Genomic DNA, 21,740 nt, shown 5'->3' with positions numbered 1-21,740 from the left:
GGCAGCAGCCCCAGGTACCGCCCAACGCCAATTGGCGTCAAGTCCTGGGGCTGCATTTTGCAGGAGATAGTGCGCAGGTCTTCTGCTCGGGGGGCAGAGCTCCGCCCCACCTTCAGTCTCCGAGCGGTGACTGTTAGACGGTGAAACCCCCGTCTTTACAGTTAGTACAGCGCTGCAATCAACAGCAGCGCTGTACTGGGGACAGCCGTGTGACACGGCTGTCCCCCTGGCGGACAACAGAGCAATCGGCTCTCATAGGCACAGAAGCCTATGACAGCCAATCGCCAGGATTGGCTGGCTGGGGGGGAGGTTAGGGGATTGAAAAATAAATAAATAAAAAAATAGGCAAAAATAGTAAAAAAAAACCCAAAAATATTTATAAAAAATAAAAAATAATCAACTTGGGGGCGTTCAGACCCCACCAACAGGGAGCTCTGTTGGTAGGGGGAATCACTTGTGTGCTGTGTTGTGTGGCCCTGCAGCTCGACCTTAAAGCTGCAGTGGCTATTTTAGTAAAAATGTACCTGGTCTTTAGGGGGTTTACCACTGTGGTCCTCAAGTGGTTAATTATCTGGAACTCTAGTAGTAATTTTGAATAGCCTTAGAAGTGTCACTGTATAAAAAAGTATTTAGAAGATGTAAACACAGTAGCTAAAGAAATGGTTATGGTTCTGATAAAACAATTCTACTCCCATTTAGCAAGTTTCAACATATCTAGATTTACAAGAGACATTACAGCGGTTTAAAATGTTGGTGCAGAAGCTTCCCATTCTTTTTTCAGTTCCTGCTGTATTTTTCCATGAACACAATGATCTTTGAATTCAATAATGTTTGGCTGTTTCCCCAATGGAAAACAATCATTTGAAAGTCCCAAAATGTTGCACTTCATGGACGAATTACCGTATTTTTCGGACTATAAGACGCACTTTTTCTCCCCTAAAAGTGGGGAGAAAAAGTGACTGCGTCTTATAGTCCGAATGCTTGTTTGCTTGTGGTCCGCAGTGGGGTGGAAGCAGCAGCGTGAGCGACATTGTTTGTAAGCGGCATAGGAGAAGCCGCTGTAATTATACACAGTGCTCTCTGATCTATAATCCCCCCGAGCGTGCCCCACAGCAGCGATACACCCGGCATTGTTATTATCCGCAGGGCGCTTGCTTTGATCTATAATCCCCCCCCCCCCAGCGTGCCCCGCAGCGGCGCCATACACAATGACACTAGGCGGCATAGAAAAGCCGCTGTGATCATTAACAATGTTCTTTCAACTTGCCCGTTAGCCCGCAGCTCGATTCCAGCTGACAAATGATGAGACACTTCAGCCGCTATAGCGGCAGCCCCGTTAGCCCGCAGCTCGATCCCAGCTGACAAATTACGATACACTTCAGCCGCTATAGCGGCAGTCCTCAGAGGCTTCCGTACTTGCATTGTCATCACATGACCCGACGGGTCATGTGATGACGCAAGTAAACAATGCAAGTACGGAAGCCTCTGAGGTGAAGTGTATCGTAATTTGTCAGCTGGGATCGAGCTGCGGGCTAACGGGGCTGCCGCTATAGCGGCTGAAGTGTCATCATTTGTCAGCTGGAATCGAGCTGCGGGCTAACGGGCAAGTTGAAAGAACATTGTTAATGATCACAGTGGCTTTTCTATGCCGCCTAGAGTCATTGTGTATGGCGCCGCTGCGGGGCACGCTGGGGGGGGGGGGGGGGATTATAGATCAAAGCAAGTGCCCTGCGGATAATAACAATGCCGGGTGTATCGCTGCTGTGGGGCATGCTCGGGGGGATTATAGATCCAAGGAACAGCATTGTATATAATTACAGAAGCTGCTGGTTAAGAACACTGTGGATCTCATGGGTGCTGCTGATGTCGTCCTACTGTGCACCTCCTTAAGACTGCATGGACACCCTGACCAGACACAGCTACTGCCACCCAGGCGAGATCACGTTTGCTGTAATTGTATTGGTTAGTGTAGCTGGGAAGGGGAGGGGGGGGTGGGAGTTGTGTAGCTGGGGGAGGGGGCATGCAGGGGTTAGTGAAGTGTAGTTTAGTGTAGCTTGTAATGGCAGCAGGGGTTAATGTAGCTTGGCAATGTGACAGACATCTTAGGGGGAGGAAAGGTCCATAGGACGCTCCTGGACCATGCATGCACCCAGGTTTAGTGTATTTTTTTTTCCCCCCAGTTTTTGCCCTTTAAACCTAGGTGCGTCTTATAGTCCGGAGCGTCTTATAGTCCGAAAAATACGGTACTTTTTTCAACCAGACTAACTATGTAACTATATACAATTTTACTTAGCTATGAATTAACTCATAAAAGCATAATTGCAAGTAGCTAAGCAAGATATAATTTTCTTCTTTCTACTCTAATAATTCAATGATTCTATGTAAGCGTTAATAAGAAAGGAACATTCCTTTAAATATTTTTTGCTCAGTGTACATGTAAATATTTTCTGTTTAGTGTACATCTTGGTACTGCGTGAAAAATACCTAAACTATTTTTCTCCCAGAAATTAAGCATATCTCTAACTTTTAAAGGACAACTGTAACGAGAGGGATATGGAGGCTGCCATATTTATTTCCTTTCAACAATACCAGTTGCCTGGCTGTCCTGCTGACCCTCTGCCTCTAATACTTTTAGCCATAGCCTCTAAACAAGCATGCAGCAGATCAGGTGTTTCTGACATTATTGTTAGATCTGACAAGATTAGCTGCATGCTTGTTTCTGGTGTTATTCAGACACTACTGAATCCAAATAGATCAGCAGGGCTGCCAGGCAACTGGTCTTGTTTAAAAGGAAATAAATATGGCAGTCTCCATATTCTTCTCACTTCAGTTGTCCTTTAAGAAGCTAATGCGGCCTGACGTTATCCTAATTTGGCAGACAAGCCAAACAAGACAAACAAGTCTTTTCCCGCATCCCCACATTCTTCTCCTCCCTTTAGCCTAAGGTTACATGAGTGTGACTGATATCAAGAAATGTAATTCCCTGTCCACATCAGAGTTTTGCAAATTAAGAAATGCTACAAGGAACAAAATCTTTAAAAGGTACCCATGCACACATTATTTCCTTCAAATGCGGCAAAATGATTGAGTCCTCTCCAATTGGAAGACGGACCTATTCCATCCACACACAGTACTTCGATTCTCAATGGATTTCATCGGTGCCATTCTTCTTGTCTTATAAATAAATGTTATCAGGCATTAACTCACTTGCAACCAGCCTGAAAAGAACAGATGACTATGGGTTTCACACTGACATATGATGCATGCGCCACCCACTGTTTACTATATCCAGAGTTAGCGACATGTATAGGCCAAAAAACATGTTCACTATAACAGAAGTTTTATTATATCAGAGATTACTATACCAGACGTTGCTCCCATAGACTTACTGTATAATGGAGATGCTGAAAGGTAATTTACTATACCCGAATGTTTACTATACCTGAGTTTATTATAATGAGATGATACTGTTATACAGTTTTACTAATGCACACTGCCATCTATCCTAGATAGACAGAGCAGCAGAATGTGTTGTCTCTGTGTCCTGGGGGCTGCCATCTTGCGCTCTGTAGATTCTGACAATAATATTAATGTTGTGTCTGACATTTTTTTTTTACTCTAAATATTTTGATTCTACACCTAATTAAGCATTTCTGGAAAAAAAACTGTTTACCTAGGCAGAAGGGAGGGAATGCATGTAGTATCTGTAGTAGGTAAGAGTAAGATATCAAAGGAGGGTCTACACATATTATGGAAAGGCAACCGGTGTTTACAATTGTGCTCTGAGAGTCAGTGGTTGTTGCTACCTATTTTTATATGGTAAATCAAAAGAGAGTTGGTACTCCTCTTTAAAGTGTGATAAGTTTATTGGTGCAGCTTAATTTCTATGTTTTGAGACCACCAGGGATCTCTTTATTAATGCATCAAATATTCAGAATTAATCTAAATACAATATGCATCATAGTCATGAAATGTAAACAGAAAAAATAAAAAGGTAGTGTCCACAACACCAAGGAAAAATAATGCCCATAGGGCTATAAAATTCAACTGCCATAAGTGTGAGACCATACAACCCTAGAGTCTGCAATCAATGCAGAAATCCCAAAAATGCTCAGGAAAAATCACTGCAACAGACAGCATTCATAAAGATTGTTCAGGACAGTCTTCCATCTGGGTACACATAAGATAAAGTTAAACAAGGTAGTTAGTGTCACAAAGACGAAAAAAAAATTATAATGACCTGGTGGCCAGGTTAAAAAGACTTAAATTGCACATGTCCCAAAAGTCAAATACATGAATAGAATCGCAAAAAGTGTAGGCATCTCTTAAATGTTCATGCCAATTGATAAGTACAATTAGAGAATGACAACCACAGAAAGTTAAATAAAAATAAATACATGGCAAGGAGAGTAGGGATAGTACTCAAGCAGAGTAGGGATAGTACTCAAGGAGAGGTACACCTGCCCAAGCTCATGTGTATTGTTCCATACTCCAGCAGCTGCAGCAGAATGTGTGCCAGCAGAACATCTGTGGTAAAGAGTGGACCACAGAAATACAGTAGCTCCCACTCACAAGGATGACTGTTGATGAGCAAAAAGTCACATGCTTCTGTAACCTGGAAGTGTTTGTCTGGGACATCGGCAGGAGAAATGGGTGAGGTGAGCGAGTCTCATTAATTATAGGAGGGGCAGTGGTAACAGAAAGGCACACTAGGGGGAATGATGGGGGGGGGGGGAGGGAAGAGGTAGGGTGGAAGACAGGAGGAAAACAAAGGATGGGAAACTACACAATAGATATACAGTACATTGTGATATGGATGAAGAATTTGTTTTAATTAATTTTTAAGACTACAGACAAGGGGCTTGATTCACTAAAGCACGCCAGTGAAAAGGCCCTTAGCACGTGCAAAGTGCCTTTGCACGTGCTAATATGCACGCAAAGTGCGAAACGTCGCACCGTCCGCGTGCAAAATAGGCTAAGCGTACTTTGCACGTGGACGGTGCAACATTTCGCGTGCACCAAATAGTGTGCGATCAGTAACAGCTTTGCCCGTGCAAACCACTTAGCATCCTAGTTTGCACGTGCAAAGCTTTTAGGCTAGTGAATCAAGCCCAAGGAATGCTGAATGTTATCGGATAATTTTAAACCACATTCACCTACAGAGCTACCAATTCTAGTTTACCATATTGTGATCAACCATCAACTGTCAGAGCACCCTCATATACTTCTTTGGCACGAAGCAGGTAATTTGGGCCCTGGCAGCCAACTGGTAAAATGCACACCACATAGAATGCAATTCTAGTTGTAGCTCTACCAGCACCTAGGTATTTTTGGCACCGGAGTTGCCAAACCAGGAAAATGTGGCTATTGTTAGCAAATATAAAGTAAATTTAAAAAATTTGGATGCTGGACATCGGGGGCGGAAGTGGTTATTGGGTGCCAGAGAGAAGTAAATTGCTGGCATTGTTGGTCGCCTGGGTATAGTAGGTGCCAAAGTAATTTGGACATTGGTGGAAGTAGTGTCAGCGGCGAAGGCAGATATCTGCACATTTGGGGGCAGAAATGGGGTGTGTCGTTTAGGGTTATGCATTGGTAGAGGGAGGGCTCAGGGGTGAACAGAATTAGGCTTAGTGTTAATGTCAGATGTTCAGGGGAGGGGGGGGGGGGGTTAGGGTTATGTATTGGTAGAGGGAAGCTTGTGCTAAAATAGAGTTTCATTTAGTGATAGTAAAAGTTGGACATAATTTGACACCTTCTGTTTTATTCTAATGTAGTTGCCATTGTATATATAAGTAAATGTCAGTCTGTCAAATTGCCATTTTTCTGTAAGTATTATACAGGAACCTTATTATACAGGTTGCGTTACTGCATAGTGTGTCAAGATGTGTGTTAAGATGCATTTAGAAACCATTTTTCAATAGCAAAAAAAAATCATGTACCATTAAAAAAAAAATCACTTAAAAATATTTAAATGTACTTTAAGTATATTCACTGGAAATCACTGTGTTTTTAAGCAGATGGACCCACAAGATGTCGGTGTATAAGTTATGGAAAATTACAACTTAAAAAACTTAAAAAAATTGAAGTGATACCACAAAGATCATCCTGTCACAAGACAGAAATTATGTAAGTAAAGTGGACATGTACTTTATAATCTGCGTAGCAGTATCAATAGTCAGATTGATAGCTGAAGTAAGCATATTACACAAAATTCTAAAATACATAGGAATCTCATTAATTGATTGAGGAACCCTAAAGAAACATCTTATAGAACCAAAACAAGATGTCCAGTTGAAACGATTTATCTTTGAGTATACTGTCTCATGACATGAATACAGAAGACAATTAATAGAGCTAAGGGCTCTTTCACATTAGGCAATGCTTGCACGATCCCGATGACCTATGGCGTGACATTGGGAAATCAGCTAAGTTAGTTCTAATTCACCCGACGGGAAACCGATTTTGGCGGACGGTTAAAAGCTCCCAGAAGCGTTACAAGTAATGCGCTGGATTGCTTTGTCTACTGTGAAAGTCAATGGACTTTCAGGTTACCCCGCTTACCGCATCCTAGCAGCGATCCATGAAAACACATGGATCAGCTCCTAGTGTGAAGGAGCCCTAATGTAGGTTTTTCAACAACTGCAATCTTAGACCCTGAAGGATACTGCACAAAACAAAACAAAAAATCAACCTATTTACACTGATTAGATTATTTTATCTGGCCATTCATGTCAGTGGGGCATGATCAGTTACTAAGTCCAAATGTCAACCAAGTAAATAATAACATAAGTCTTCCAGAGCCCACTGTGTGCTAATGTGGAGGGTGATCAAAGAGCACCCTAAAGTAAAACAAAAACACAGAGACAACAGAAGCCCCGATGGTGCAGTATGTCAGAACAGTGGGTGATAAATAGTGCTGTAGAGCTGGAATACTCGCAATGGAGGGTTGCAGCCGGAAAACCAACTGTGGAGATATTGGGGTGCTGATGCTGTTAAGGATAATACAGTAATATATTTTCATTTTCCCATTTTTATATCTGCTGTGGTATGTCAAAGGTGTAGATATGCAGGCTAGATTCCTGGACTGTTCATGTATTTGTGTGGGTGGGTCACTAGACCTACATTTGCATCTAAAGATGTCTTCAGTGAATACGACCAGTCACCTTCAATAGGCAAGGAAGCAGCTCATTAAGCTCATTAGGTCACTAGCAGTCACTTTTGATCTACTGTCCCAGGTGTGATTGTCTGCGTCTGTCTACAGGATTACAGGCAAACTGCTACCTGTAACCAAAATTCAATCTTTTCATGGATGTGCTAAAATACACTTTAACCAAGGAAATAATGTGGAGGAAGCTTTTTGATGTCTGCAGTGTCCTGCCAAACTTCAAGAAGCTAAAACAGGAACCCCCTTTGAAGTGCATATCACAAGAAGGATTATGACAAGCGTTCGGGGATGTCACAAACGGGGAAACTGCATTAGTTCCTGGGGGCTGGACATTAAATGCCCCAGGGGACACTTCAGACTATTTAAGGTGGCCCAGGACAGCCACCGGTGTCTTCTCTCGGAGGTAGCGAATAGCTAGGGAGGATCGCGACTCCTGGTCGAAACGGCGTCCTCCCGTCAAACAACGTTCTAACCTAAGCTGGTAACGTTCTTTTTTCCCCCGTTTATTTTTACGCAAATATCCGTGTGTGTTATCTTTGTAACCTCTTATTTTTGTAACTTTTATCTTGTAACATTTTTACTTTGTTTTTTGTAATCTTTTTGTATATATTAAGTTCTGCATTGTTCTATGTTTTTCTAGAATATTAAATTATTATTTAATAAGTTTGACTTCTGCCGTACTAAACTAACACTCATAGCCTAGAAGAGACTGAAGTGTAACTGTGTATAAGTTCATGCCTAATTGTACGCTTGAGCAACACTACCGTATGAAATTGTAATTGCATTGTGTGTGGGGGCGTTTGTCATACGTTGGCCTAAGCGCGCAGCTGACCCAACGTACGAACAACGCCAGTGCGAGTAGCGACAGCAGAGGGGCTAACAGTATCGTTCGGAACGACTGTTAGTGGGTCTTTGCTTCACGACAGTGTAAGATTGCAACTGTGTGTGTGTGTGTGGGTGCGTGGCGTTCCCGTATTTGGCCTAAGCGCAAAGCTGACCCAAATACGAAAACGCAGATTACGTATTGAGCACTCGATAGCTGAGTGAACGTGTCTAGCAACGCTAGTGGTGGCAGTGGGAAGTGTTTGAGGGGTTCCAGCCTTGTTTGTAGCTTAAATAAGGCTGTTCCCTGCTTAACCTGGTCAAACCCGCAGTCGGGAACCGTATACGCAGGCGTGCCGCGGGCCGGTTCCTGACATAATTGGTGGCAGTGATGGGATCGTTTAGTACATTAGTACGCAGTTTAGCTCGCTATTCTGAGTACTAAAGGCTGGAAGCTTGCTAGAAGCAACTAGCCTACAGAAGTCTACTCAGTGCAGAATCTATATACGTTTTTTTTTTGTTCAAAGATACACACTTGGTGTTTGCTTTCCCTCCCCCCCTTTTTTTTTCTTTTTATTTTGTGCAACACGATGGCTCAGAAAGCATCCAGCTATGCAAGGCAAAACAAAGAGATACTACTCAACCTGTGTGAGCACAAAGGCATCGAGACGGCGAGCGGCCAGACTAAGGAGCAGTTAGTTTGTGCGCTCGAGGAGTATGATGAGGCAGAGCGAGCCCGTGCTTCAACGTCAGCGGATGCAGCTCACGACACGCCAGAGGAGGAATCGCTCCCGCCACAGAATGCGAGGGGAGATGATGTCCTAGATGATCCACCGAACACGGAGATGACATCTCTGGAAGCCGACCTACAGCTACTAGGTTCGGCTGAGCCCGAACTGCGCCTAAAGCTGATTCTGGAACATCGGCAAGCAGAGAGGGAAATACGACAAGCCCAGAGGGAACAAGTTGCACAGAGACACCAGCTGGAGCTGGCTAAACTTCAGCAGCAGAACCGGTCTGCTGGACCCGCAGAACGCGAAGGTGAGCGAGTCCACAGAATCCCCCTGGATAAGTTCCCCGCTATGGACAAGGACTCTGACATAGACACTTTCCTACAGGGGTTTGAAAGGACTTGTCGGCAGTATGGGGTGCCCCGTGAGCAGTGGGCAAGATACCTCACACCAGGGCTGAGAGGCAAGGCCCTGGAGGCGTTTGTGAGTCTCCCCCAGGAGGAAGAAACAGACTTTGAGGCAATTAAGAAAGCCATCATTGCACGATACCACCTCACGCCAGAGGTGTATCGAAAACGTTTCAGGACAGTGCAGCGAGGTCCTAATGACAGTTACCTGGATCACGCGTGCAACCTGCGCACTGCCTTCCAGCAGTGGTTAAAAGGACTGTCAGTCAAAACCTTGGATGCCCTGCAGGAGCTGATAATAAAAGACCAGTTCCTACACACCTGTCCTGTTGAGGTCCGGCTGTTTGTGCTGGATCGAGAACCAAAGACAGTGGATGAGGCTGCGGAAATGGCCGATGCCTACACCGCCCATAGAGCACCTGAGTTCCGGAGGACTACTACGCCCAGCTGGAGAGGAGAACAGATGGCTAAACCTGTTTCACCCAGCACCCAGAGGAGGCAAGCACCGCTGTCTCCTGGATTCAAGCAACCTGACACTCGGAAATGCTTTGTATGTGACAGGGTGGGTCATATCAGCACGACGTGCCCAGAGAGGAAGAGGGAGGCCCCAAAATCCAGTGAGGCCTCAAACCCCAGAGAAGTCCCAACGGCTTTGTGTGCTACCAGGAATGCCACTGGCTATGCAGAGAATCTGCAACCTGTCACGGTTGGGGATACAGTTACCACCGGTCTAAGAGACACTGGAGCAGAGGTGACTCTAGTGCACCCCCAGCTTGTGAACCCTGAGGAGTACATTCCTGGCAAGACTATGGCTGTCAAAGGAGTTGGGGGTGTCACCCCCGCCATACCCACCGCCTTGGTCCACCTGGATTGGGGGGCCGGCAGCGGATTAAAAGAAGTTGGGGTAACTGACAAAATCCCCACCAATGTTTTGCTGGGTACTGACCTGGGACGGTTAGTAGCCCGGTATGAGCCTAATCCAACCCCCGTGGAGCCTGCATCCCCAGCAGAAGTTCAGGACTCTTGCAAGGTACTGTTTGATAATGCTGTGCAAGTGGGGAGTGCTAGTGGGGCCCCAGGGACTAGGGACTGTGTGTTAGGAGCCAGCCCTAGTGATTCTCCAGTGCCTAGGCCTGGAGTGGGACATGTTGATACAAAGAATGCAGAAATTGATAATGTCATTTGTGACGCACGGACTATCGAAGCGATCGATGCAGGAACTGTTGATGCTACTTGTGAAGTGCTGAGTAGCAATGTGTGTAATGCAGCAGATAATGTTGATGTGGAATGTAATGTTCTAAATGTCAATATGTGTAAGATGGATAATGCTGATGTCATATGTGTTGTGCTACATAATGCTGTGTGTCAGGTGGACACTCCGTCGGCTGCAGGAGTAACCAGCCGGGCTCGCTGGGCTGCAGCAGATGGATTGCCCACTGAAGGGGCAGACGGCACCAGGCCAGATCTTTCCCCTTCAGATGTTTTTAAGACCAAATGTGATGTGATTCATGATGTGTATAATGTGGACACTCCCTCAGCTGCAGTGGTAACCCGCAGCGCTAGCGGGTCTACAGCAGAGGGACTGTCCACCGAAGTGGCAAATGTTGCTGGGTCAGCCACACCCAATTCGGAACCTGGCCCGAAGGGCCCAGGAGCCTCTCCGTCTGCAGCCTTCCTGGAATGCGTGACAGGCAGCACTGAGCTCTCTGGGGCTGTTCGATTTGACAGCAGCCTGGAAGAGCTCAGGGGGCTAGCCAGCAGGTCACCAGCTGGGAGGGGCGGGCTGAGAGGGTCCTGGGAAGTTATTCCCTCTGAGCTGTCCGAAGTGGAGGAGGCAGACCGGCAGATAATCGTTCCCCAAAGGGACCGAGAGATAGGTCCCGCCACTATAGAGAGAGTGCGTGTAGCGACGGTGGGGACCCTTCCCCAGCTGCAGCACTGTCTTTATGGTCACGAATTCACGGTCGTCACTGACCCGCATTCCCCTGGTTGGTTACGTCAGGTTGCCAAGGGCAACGACACATTGCAGCAACCTGACCTAGCTTTCCAGTCGTGTAGCTTGGAGCTAACTGAGAGGTGGGGAACCCTCCTGAGGATGCTAAAGGGTTACCCCACCCGGCCAGGCCGTCAATGTAGGCTTTGGCAGGATGATTCTTTAGAATCACCTGCCAGCGCTATCCGGAAGGGGAGCAATCATGGGAATGCTGATGGACTGTCCCGTCAAGCAGAACCAACAATGTAGGTGCTGGCAGGATAATCTGGGAAGATCATCTGCCTTGCACCAAGTTAACGGCGGAGGTGTGGAGATATTGGGGTGCTGATGCTGTTAAGGATAATACAGTAATATATTTTCATTTTCCCATTTTTATATCTGCTGTGGTATGTCAAAGGTGTAGATATGCAGGCTAGATTCCTGGACTGTTCATGTATTTGTGTGGGTGGGTCACTAGACCTACATTTGCATCTAAAGAGGTCTTCAGTGAATACGACCAGTCACCTTCAATAGGCAAGGAAGCAGCTCATTAAGCTCATTAGGTCACTAGCAGTCACTTTTGATCTACTGTCCCAGGTGTGATTGTCTGCGTCTGTCTACAGGATTACAGGCAAACTGCTACCTGTAACCAAAATTCAATCTTTTCATGGATGTGCTAAAATACACTTTAACCAAGGAAATAATGTGGAGGAAGCTTTTTGATGTCTGCAGAGTTCAATGGGTGAGATTGTGTCCTGCCAAACTTCAAGAAGCTAAAACAGGAACCCCCTTTGAAGTGCATATCACAAGAAGGATTATGACAAGCGTTCGGGGATGTCACAAACGGGGAAACTGCATTAGTTCCTGGGGGCTGGACATTAAATGCCCCAGGGGACACTTCAGACTATTTAAGGTGGCCCAGGACAGCCACCGGTGTCTTCTCTCGGAGGTAGCGAATAGCTAGGGAGGATCGCGACTCCTGGTCGAAACGGCGTCCTCCCGTCAAACAACGTTCTAACCTAAGCTGGTAACGTTCTTTTTTCCCCCGTTTATTTTTACGCAAATATCCGTGTGTGTTATCTTTGTAACCTCTTATTTTTGTAACTTTTATCTTGTAACATTTTTACTTTGTTTTTTGTAATCTTTTTGTATATATTAAGTTCTGCATTGTTCTATGTTTTTCTAGAATATTAAATTATTATTTAATAAGTTTGACTTCTGCCGTACTAAACTAACACTCATAGCCTAGAAGAGACTGAAGTGTAACCGTGTATAAGTTCATGCCTAATTGTACGCTTGAGCAACACTACCGTATGAAATTGTAATTGCATTGTGTGTGGGGGCGTTTGTCATACGTTGGCCTAAGCGCACAGCTGACCCAACGTACGAACAACGCCAGTGCGAGTAGCGACAGCAGAGGGGCTAACAGTATCGTTCGGAACGACTGTTAGTGGGTCTTTGCTTCACGACAGTGTAAGATTGCAACTGTGTGTGTGTGGGTGCGTGGCGTTCCCGTATTTGGCCTAAGCGCAAAGCTGACCCAAATACGAAAACGCAGATTGCGTATTGAGCACTCGATAGCTGAGTGAACGTGTCTAGCAACGCTAGTGGTGGCAGTGGGAAGTGTTTGAGGGGTTCCAGCCTTGTTTGTAGCTTAAATAAGGCTGTTCCCCGCTTAACCTGGTCAAACCCGCAGTCGGGAACCGTATACGCAGGCGTGCCGCGGGCCGGTTCCTGACACCAACCACTGAAGGCAAGTGGAGATGCATTTAGACGACTCCACTCGGGTATCCAGACTAGCTGGATGCGGTGATGCTCTTGATGAAAAAGGATTAAATGGTCATAACGTGGTCAAACCATGAATGACCAACTAGCACACCCCTCCAAAGGAGAGTGAGTATCATAAAAGGGGGAAAGAGGCACCCAAGATGTAATAAAACTGTGTTAAAAACAAAAAATTAGATGGCTTACCTCAATAAAGGGCTTACCTCAATTTGCATAATGAGCAACCAATTTTAATGGCAATGCGTTTCATGAGTCTATGACAATTTTCTCAGGCCGAATAAAGTGCCTAAAACCATTAAATACAAGGCGCTTAGTGCTCAACCCCTACATCAATATGTCAAGGTATATAGCATATATAAAAAGGAATACACATGAGATAAAATACAGACATACTAAACAAATCACAAAAAGAAAAAAAAAAAAAGGATGATGATAGTGTATGTGGAATTTTGGGGTACACACACACACACACACACACACACACACACGTGTTGCATGTATATACCCCAAAATTCTGGAATTGCTGAAGGCATGCCACATAGAGCACTTCTACAAGTAATGATGTTCTATTTTCTGCACACTTTTGGCCTGCAGTTTTTGATACATATACATTTCAATGATTACTGCTTTTGTATGCCAATGTAGTGACAATTAGGCGGCAACTTTAAATACTAGGAGTGTGGTTATTTGTACAGCACTGCTTACATGCCTGCTAGTGCCCTTTGCTCTTTGTTACCATTATGTATTGTTACCTTGACAATGGGGACTACTTGGGGCCCCAAAACATTTGTAGGTTATGTGAATGGATCATTGTCATGGTTGCTGAATAAACAAGGTTTTGTTCTATACTGGAGTGTGCGGACCCCCTGGATTGTATTATCAGGAAATTTGGGTGCAGGGTGAAGCCAAATGATGATGCTATCTGAACTAACTGTTCTCCTGCCTATTTGTTATATATTGCCCTACTGTAACCCTATTCTCAAATTTACCGCCTTTCTTTCTTTCCATAATTTGAGTACTGGCTATTGCTGATGCCCAAAATACACGGTTTTAAATCATAATTTGGGCTCTGGCCATTGCTGGCACCCAGATTACACAGTAAGTGCCACTATAACCGAAATTCACATTATGACCTATGGCAGCGCCAAAATCCTCCATGGTGCCTACATTTTCTTTTTTGAGGTGACTCTGGCAACCTATAATGGGCTTGAGGGGCTTCAGGCTACCTATACTCAGTGGGAATTTGGCTACCCATACAGGGGTCCCAGGCTGGCTACCTATACTGGAGAAGTATCTGGCTACTTATAATGGGTGGAATCTGGCTACCTATACCGGGGGGGAGGGGGTGGGGGAGCTTTGTACAGAGTTGGGTTCTTCAACTGTTCTGTACCAAAGCTTTCCCCAGATGAGGGAGAAACATTTTTTTAGGATCTCCATTCTAAATGAACCATATCAGCCCGTGGGTTGTTTTCACCTTATGCATGAGAGGAATTTTCACATTTCAGTGCTTCACCCATTCATTCCCCAATAACTTGATCACTACTTATCCTACCTAAATGATCTAGATCTTGTTTTTTTCAGGACAAATTAGGCTTTTGGGGGTTTATTTATTCTCTATGCATTGTAAAGGGAAAAAATGAGGAGATTAAAAAAATAAATACACTATTTCTCCATTTCCATCCAAAATAGTTTTAAAATAAACAATGCTACCATACATAAAAGCGTACATAAAACACACATATTTTATTTGCCCATTTACCCTAGTTATCCAAACAATTAACCACTTCAGGACCACAGGCTTTACCCCCCCCCCTCCAAAAGACCAGGCCATATTTCACAAAATGGCCACTGCAGCTTTAAGGGCTTGCTGCAGGGCTGCACAACTCAGCACACAAGCGATTCCCACCCCCACCCCTTTTCTCCCCACCAACAAAGTTCTCTGTTGGTGGGGTCTTATCGTCCCCAGGTGTTTGTTTGTTTTTTAATAAATATTTTTTTCTTTATTTTCCTAATATTTTTAACTATTTTTTATTATTTTCTCTTCCCCCTCCCTCTCTTCACCCGTCAGCGGGATCGGCTGCGATAGGCTTCATCCTATCACAGTGGATCGCTTTTGTCCCTCTGGAGGGGACAGCCGAATGACACGGCTGTCCCTTGTACAGCTCTGACTTAGATCACAGAGCTGTACTGAATAAATAGACTGCGGTTTCGCCGTCTAACAGTCTCCGAGCGACGATCACCGGTGGGAGACTGAAGGTAGAGCAAAGCTCCGCCTACCAAGCAGAGATGAGCGTGCAGCGTGCACGCGATCTCCTGCAAAGGCGAGCCCCAGGACTTTACGCCAATCAGTGTAAGGTGGTCCTGGGGCTGCCGCCGCGGCCATGCCCGTCAGCGTGACATGGTCGGCTAGCAGTTAAACTATGTCCCTAGTACAATGTATGTGGATAATATATTATTTGGAAGGAAAGGTGTATTTTTTTCTGTTTGGTTTCTTGTTTTCACATTGTACCCTAGCAATAAGTACAAGCCCTCATTTGCAAAAATAACAGTAATATACCCTCATGGCATATTAACCACTTCAGCCTTCAGTCGTTTTTCACTTTATGCATCCGAGCAATTTTCACCTCCCATTCATTCACCAATAACTTTATCACTACTTATCACAATGAATTGATCTATATCTTGTTTTTTCCACCACCAATTAGGCTTTCTTTGGGTAGTACATTTTGCTAAGAATTATTTTTTTCTAAATGCATTTTAACAGGAATATTAAGAAAAAAATAAAAAATAAATAATTATTTCTCAGTTTTCAGCCATCATAGCTTTAAAATAATACATGCTACCATAATTACCCACGTATTTTATTTGCCCATTTGTCCCGGTTATCACACCATTTAAATTATGTCCCTATCACAATGTATGGCACCAATATTTTATTTGGAAATAATAGGTGCATTTTTTTAGTTTTGCAACCATCACTATTTACAAGCTTATAATTTAAAAAAATATTAGTTGTATACTTCACATGCATATTAAAAAAGTTCAGACCCTTTGGTAACTATGTTTTTTTTTTTTTATTGTGATTTTTTTTTTTTTAGTTAAAAAATGTATTTGGGTATTTGTTCGGTGTGGGAGGTAAACAGTTAATTTTAAATGTATTTTATTAAGTCTTTTTGTAATAAAAAAGTATGTGCATGTAGTTTTACTATTTGGCCACAGTGAAATTTTTTGTTTTTTCTATCCTGCTAACAGGAACTTACGATCGTGCGCGGGAGCGTGCGAATGCGCACAGCAGCCTTTTGTATGTGAAAAAAAAGGCGAAAATGGTTAAAAAAGCTACCTAATGCTGGGCATACACTGTGAGATAATGCGCTGGGATCGATGCCGGCGCGTCACCGCTCGTCCGCGCGGATCGATTCCCGCTAGACCCTGCGGGCACTTCCTTATCAGCGCTTCATTTTTACCCAGCGTCCGCCTGCGGGGATTGAGCCGGGAATCGATCCATGTGGTGATCGGGCACGCCAGAAATTATCAATCGAGCCATCCGCGGCTCGATTGATAAGAAAATAAACCGCCGTGTATGCCCAGCATAAGGTGACAATTTAAGTATTCTGTTTTAAATTCTGTCACTTTGTTTTATTTTTACAAGCTTTTTAATTGTGGTACTGAATATTTGAAAATAAAAAAGTTATTGCTTTTGATTCAATTTGGCGCTAAAAGTAATTCACAGGAATTCACAAGGTCTCTCAACCAACCCCCCCCCCCCCCCCAAATCAATTCTACAACTTGTCACAGTTAAAAGGATACCCCATATATGTCATCTGATATTTATCTGTACAGTAGAGAGTAGATTCCGCACTAGGTCGGTAGAAACAAACTTTGCTTTATTCAATCACGTACATGACAGGTTAAAATCCATCACCACATGCTGACATGTTTCGGACGTTACACGTCCTTAATCATAGCATAGGTGCAAGTGAACAGGGATGACCCTTAAATAGAAAGGCGCCACACCCAAAGTCACATGTTCACAGACCCCACCCACAAAGAGGTGTATACATTAAAAAACTGAGACCTCAATTATATAATCAAATAGATAAAAAAATAGATATTTATCTGGGCATCTAGCGTGCCATTAACGACAAAATGTCCATGTGGCTTTGGACAGGCCAGTTTTTTCCACAAAGTATTTTAGCGACATACTTTGTTTGCATAGCCCCAGAAGAGTCTGGACAGCAGAAAAATGTCACAAATGTCACCATTATGGAAAGTTAACATCTAGGCCTATTTAAAAGTGGGTGTTTTGTAAACTACCAATTTGTGTCATTTTGCTGAAACTTTCCCAAGTTTGATCATATCTTTAAAAATTATTTTTAATGGATTGAGTTTATCTCTGTCTATTTTTTATGTGACAGGGGTTCAAGCTATAAGACACATCAAAATGTATTCTACAACTCATTAGTATTAAGGCAGGGAACACACTTGACTTTCAGTTTTACCCGCGCGTTTTTCTGCATACTTTTTCTGCACACCAAGTGTGTTTCCATGCAGCAAAACGTGCACGTTTTTTCATAGCAGCTGATGTAAATGATAGAGGAAACTGCCAAAATGTGCAGAGTCATCATGCAGAATGTCAGTTTTTTTTCTGCGTGCGAACAACACAGTAAGTGTGCACATTCATTAACAAGAGTTCTCAGTTTTTCTGTGCAGAAAACGCGCATGAAAACAGTCAAGTGTGTTCCCTGCCTGATATTAGGTTACATATAGGTCATTTGATAACAAAACTGGATGCACACCAATCCATTATTCTCAAGGTAGGCCTTTGGTCTTTTTTCGAGCCATTTTTTTTTTTTTTTTGCAGTAATTGTTATAAGGCCATTCTTTGCATTGCCCTTGAAAAGTCAGGACATCAGAAAAAGGCCACAAATGTCACCATTGTGGAAATCCAACAATCAGGGCTATTCAAAAGTGGGTATTACTTAAGCTACCAACTCGTGTTTTGCAGAAACTTTCCCAAGTTTGATCATCATTTTTTTCATGATGGATTGAGTTTGTCCCAACCTATTTTTTTTATGTGACAGTGGCAGCCTTAACAATACAATTTGCTGAACGATCATTTACGATCGATTCTTCGCAAAACGATCGGAAATGATAGTTTAGGACCACTAATATGCAAAAATCTCATAACCAATCTAATCAGATTGTCAGGATCAAACCGAAAACCATATTGATTTCATTTATCGGATTGGTTAGGAGATTTTTGTCTGTTAGTGGTCCTAAACGATCATTTCCGATCGTTCATGCAAAGAATCATTGGTAAAAGATCGTTCGGAAAATTGTATCCTTAGTGGCCACCTTTGACAACCTTTCCCTGTATCAAGGGAGCTACTATTTTAGGAAGTGCAGCCAAACTAAACACAAATCTGACTTTATTATTAAAAACATTTCACATGTATTGATACAATATGCATGACTGGTGTTTCCATTTTTTTTTCTTTTCTTAAAGATGTGTTTTGTTATTTTTTTTAATTAATATGGACTTTTGAAAATGTTATCAGAGTACAACTGAAATCCAAACCGACTTGCATAAACGCTGAAACACCAGAAGGAAAGGGCATCATTCAGTGCTGGGAAAGGTGGGTATAGTATAATAATATACAAACATATGATTAAAGTATTAAAATAATTTGTATAAGGATACTTGGTGAATCATAGAGGTTACAAAAATGAAAAATCATAATAACATATACATACAGTATATTGTTACACACACCAACATCATGTTTGTGAAGTGTCAGTTTACCCACATTTATACATAAGTTCTCAATAGCAAGTGCTAAGCGCACTTTTCCTGTATATTTGTACAATGTTGTAGACCTCCCTCTAGTGATCCAGCAGAAGGGATACCTCTCCCCAAACACTTTAATTTTGTGGGAATATCCTTTAAAGTTCTTGCATTGGTCTTCTGGCTTATCTTGTCCCATCTACTCAGCAGAACAGAACACACTGCTCATCTAGAATTAGAGCAACAGGTCTGTACTGCACATATTACTAAACTACCTTTCAGAATGATCCAGAATAGTTATTAGTATGTACCTATTTTTACAGTACACTTTTTGCATTAATTAAACAATGCAAACAAAGTAGAAAGACATCCATGGCTGTATTTACTGGGTAATTCCTGTCAGTGCTGATCCAGGGATTTTATCTGACGGCCATCAGGATTCAGGAAGGATATTGTTCCCTTTTAGGGCTAATTGATTCAAGCCTTAAAGTGTACAAAAGCTAAGGGATGCTAAAGATTTATGCTCACCCGGAGCTTCCTCCAGCTCCATAAGCATGTGCGAGTCCCTCGCCATCCTCCTGCGGTCTGCCTTTCAGCCGCGATCAGCCCGGTAATGGGCTCAGTCGGGATCAGTGTTATAAACGGTTCTAATCACCTTGCTTCGACACCATCGTCTCACAGACTGTGAGATCACTTGACTCTCCACACCGCAAACAGGATATAGACTTTCTCAGGCTTCTTCAATGTTTACGTTATTTATTCAGGAAACAGGAATACAGATAGATACATTCATCATATCCTAGCCATGCCAATCTTCATGTTGCGTTACAAGCTCGTGATTAGACTCCCTGCTGGAGTCTATCAGGTACCTTCTTCCTAACTACGTTACACTAAACTACCTATGTACAGCATACATTATATCAGATTACAGAAAGGAAGAACATGCTTAGAAGTCGTCCCAGTCAGCCTTGCTAGCTAGTGCAGAAGGAAGAAGCAGAAGCAGAAGTGAGCTCTCGTAGCTCCCTCAGCCTTTAATACTGACTAGGAAAGAGTTAAATATGACATCATCTTCGCCACCCCCTAGACCAGATTATTGGTGGACCCACTCGTGGTGTCATCATACACACCTACTTGATTAATAATCAATGAGGCATTTGGCCTATATGCAGGACCGTGAATGTTTAGTAAATATGGCCAATGTTTTCTGTTCCTGTGGTTGAGGTCAGAGTAGTCCGATGGCCTTCTTTTAGGAACATGTTCTCAGTATCTGCGTGTATCCTCTGCTACACGCAGACCCTGAGATGCCTCTGCCTGCATCACAAAACCTCTATTTATTTTAAAGGCATACACTGCGGACAAGCCTTTTACATAAAACTCAGGCCAAGTAACTGAGACCTACTTAAATTATAACAATCAGTAGCCCAGACTTAACATATCCTGCAAATTTGGCGTTTCTAACATGTTTGGGGGCTTTGCTAGTAGCCTCCCTGGCGGTATGGACGAGCTGAGTTTGTCCAGCAAAAACTTGTAAAAAACGTTAATGACGAGCTGAGCTCGTCCATGCCGACAGGGAGATTTCCTGTTTCTCTGCCCCGCCGGCTGCATTTTTTTCTCATCAGAGGGATTCCCCAGGATGGCTGGATGCCTGACTGCACGCTGTGGGTAGCGATCTGTGCAACCCACAGTGTGCAGAACAAGCATCCAGCCACCCTAGGGAATCCCTGGGCAGCCAGCGGGGCAGAGAATGTGCGGGGATTCCCCCTTGTATGTGGAGGCTGTGCTGGCGGGGGATCCCCCTCTGTGCGGGTGGGGGGATCCCCCTTCTATCGTGGCTGTTGCGGGCAGGGGATCCCCCTCTGTGTGGGTGGGGGGATCCCCCTTCTATTGTGGCTGGGTGGGGATCCCCCTCTGTGTGGGTGGGGGGATCCCCCTTCTATTGTGGCTGTGCGGGAGGCCTATCTCCCTCCTCCCCCCTCCCAATCTCCCCCCCCCCTAAGCCCGTTGAGTAAATAGATGTACTCACCCGAGGGCTTTCTCCAGCGATGGTAGCAGCACTTCCTCCTCCATCTCCGAAGTCCCGGTCTCTGTACAGTTACATTATGAGGCTTGGTGACGTCACCAAGCCTCGTAATGTAACTGTACAGAGACCGGGACTTTGGAGATGGAGGAGGAAGTGCTGCTGCCGTCGCTGGAGAAAGCCCTCGGGTGAGTACATCTGTTTACTCAACGGGCTTAGGGGGGGGGGGGGGAGATCGGGAGGGAGGGGGGAGATAGGAAACCCTCACAGCCACAATAGAAGGGGGATCCCCCCACCCGCACAGAAGGGGATCCCCGCCCAGCCACAATAGAAGGGGGATCCCCCCACCCACACAGAGGTGGATACCCTGCCCGCAACAGCCACGATAGAAGGGGGATCCCCCCACCCGCACAGAGGGGGATCCCCCGCCAGCAGAGCCTCCACATACAAGGGGGAACCCCGCACATTCTCTGCCCAGCTGGCTGCCTAGGGATTCCCTAGGGTGTGCTTGTTCTGCACGCCGTGGGTAGCACAGATAGCTACCCACAGCGTGCTAGAAGGGGGGGGGGATCGGGAGGGGGACATCTGGCTACCTATAAATCTGGCTAAATACCTGGCTCACTATATACCTGGCTAAACACCTGGCTCACTATATACCTAGCTAAACACCTGGCTCACTATATACCTAGCTAAACACCTGGCTCACTATATACCTGGCTAAACATCTGGCTCACTATATACCTTGCTACACACCTGGCTCACTATATACCTGGCTACACACCTGGCTCACTATATACCTGGCTGCACATCTGGCTAACTATACATCTGGCTAAATACACCTGGCTAACTATACCTGGCTAACTACTGTATACCTGGCTAACTATACCTGGCTGCACATCTTCTACCTATACATCTGGGTCTTATACTCACCATTGGCATGCTGATCCCTCGTCGCGTACCTCTGATAGCTTCCCCAGTGTCTTCTTCCATGTCCCTTGGCGGATTTTGCTTCTCCCTCGGCGATCACATGTCCCCTGTTGATCGGCGTTGATGACA

At 44.3% G+C, this 21,740-nt stretch overlaps 1 protein-coding gene and 1 long non-coding RNA gene across 7 annotated transcripts in view; one reads left to right on the top strand and one right to left on the bottom strand.

The window, feature by feature from the left end:
* RASSF4 (Ras association domain family member 4) overlaps window positions 1-21,740 on the bottom strand; it is a 395,766-nt gene that overhangs the window by 267,732 nt on the left and 106,294 nt on the right. For 3 of the 5 annotated variants that reach the window (XM_068255316.1, XM_068255318.1, XM_068255317.1), the window contains exon 3: window positions 13,086-13,168. The exons of the other annotated variants lie outside the window; for them this stretch is intronic. In XM_068255316.1, coding sequence (XP_068111417.1) covers window positions 13,086-13,097 — 12 coding nt within the window. In that variant the 5' untranslated portion in view covers window positions 13,098-13,168. The remainder of the gene's footprint in view (window positions 1-13,085; window positions 13,169-21,740) is intronic. 5 annotated transcript variants of the gene reach the window in all.
* Window positions 1-21,740, top strand: part of LOC137533990 (uncharacterized) — a 46,238-nt gene that overhangs the window by 17,263 nt on the left and 7,235 nt on the right. The window contains exons 2-3 of one of the 2 annotated variants that reach the window (XR_011024267.1): window positions 6,018-6,126; window positions 18,441-18,518. This is a non-coding gene — a long non-coding RNA (uncharacterized lncRNA). Of the gene's footprint in view, window positions 1-6,014; window positions 6,127-18,440; window positions 18,519-21,740 lie in introns of both variants that reach the window. The other variant, XR_011024266.1, reaches the window with a different exon arrangement.

Source organism: Hyperolius riggenbachi, chromosome 10, assembly GCF_040937935.1.
Source record: "Hyperolius riggenbachi isolate aHypRig1 chromosome 10, aHypRig1.pri, whole genome shotgun sequence".
Lineage (NCBI taxonomy): Eukaryota > Metazoa > Chordata > Amphibia > Anura > Hyperoliidae > Hyperolius > Hyperolius riggenbachi.
Note: the sequence above shows the minus strand (reverse complement) of the source record. Positions and strands in the feature narration are given on the sequence as shown.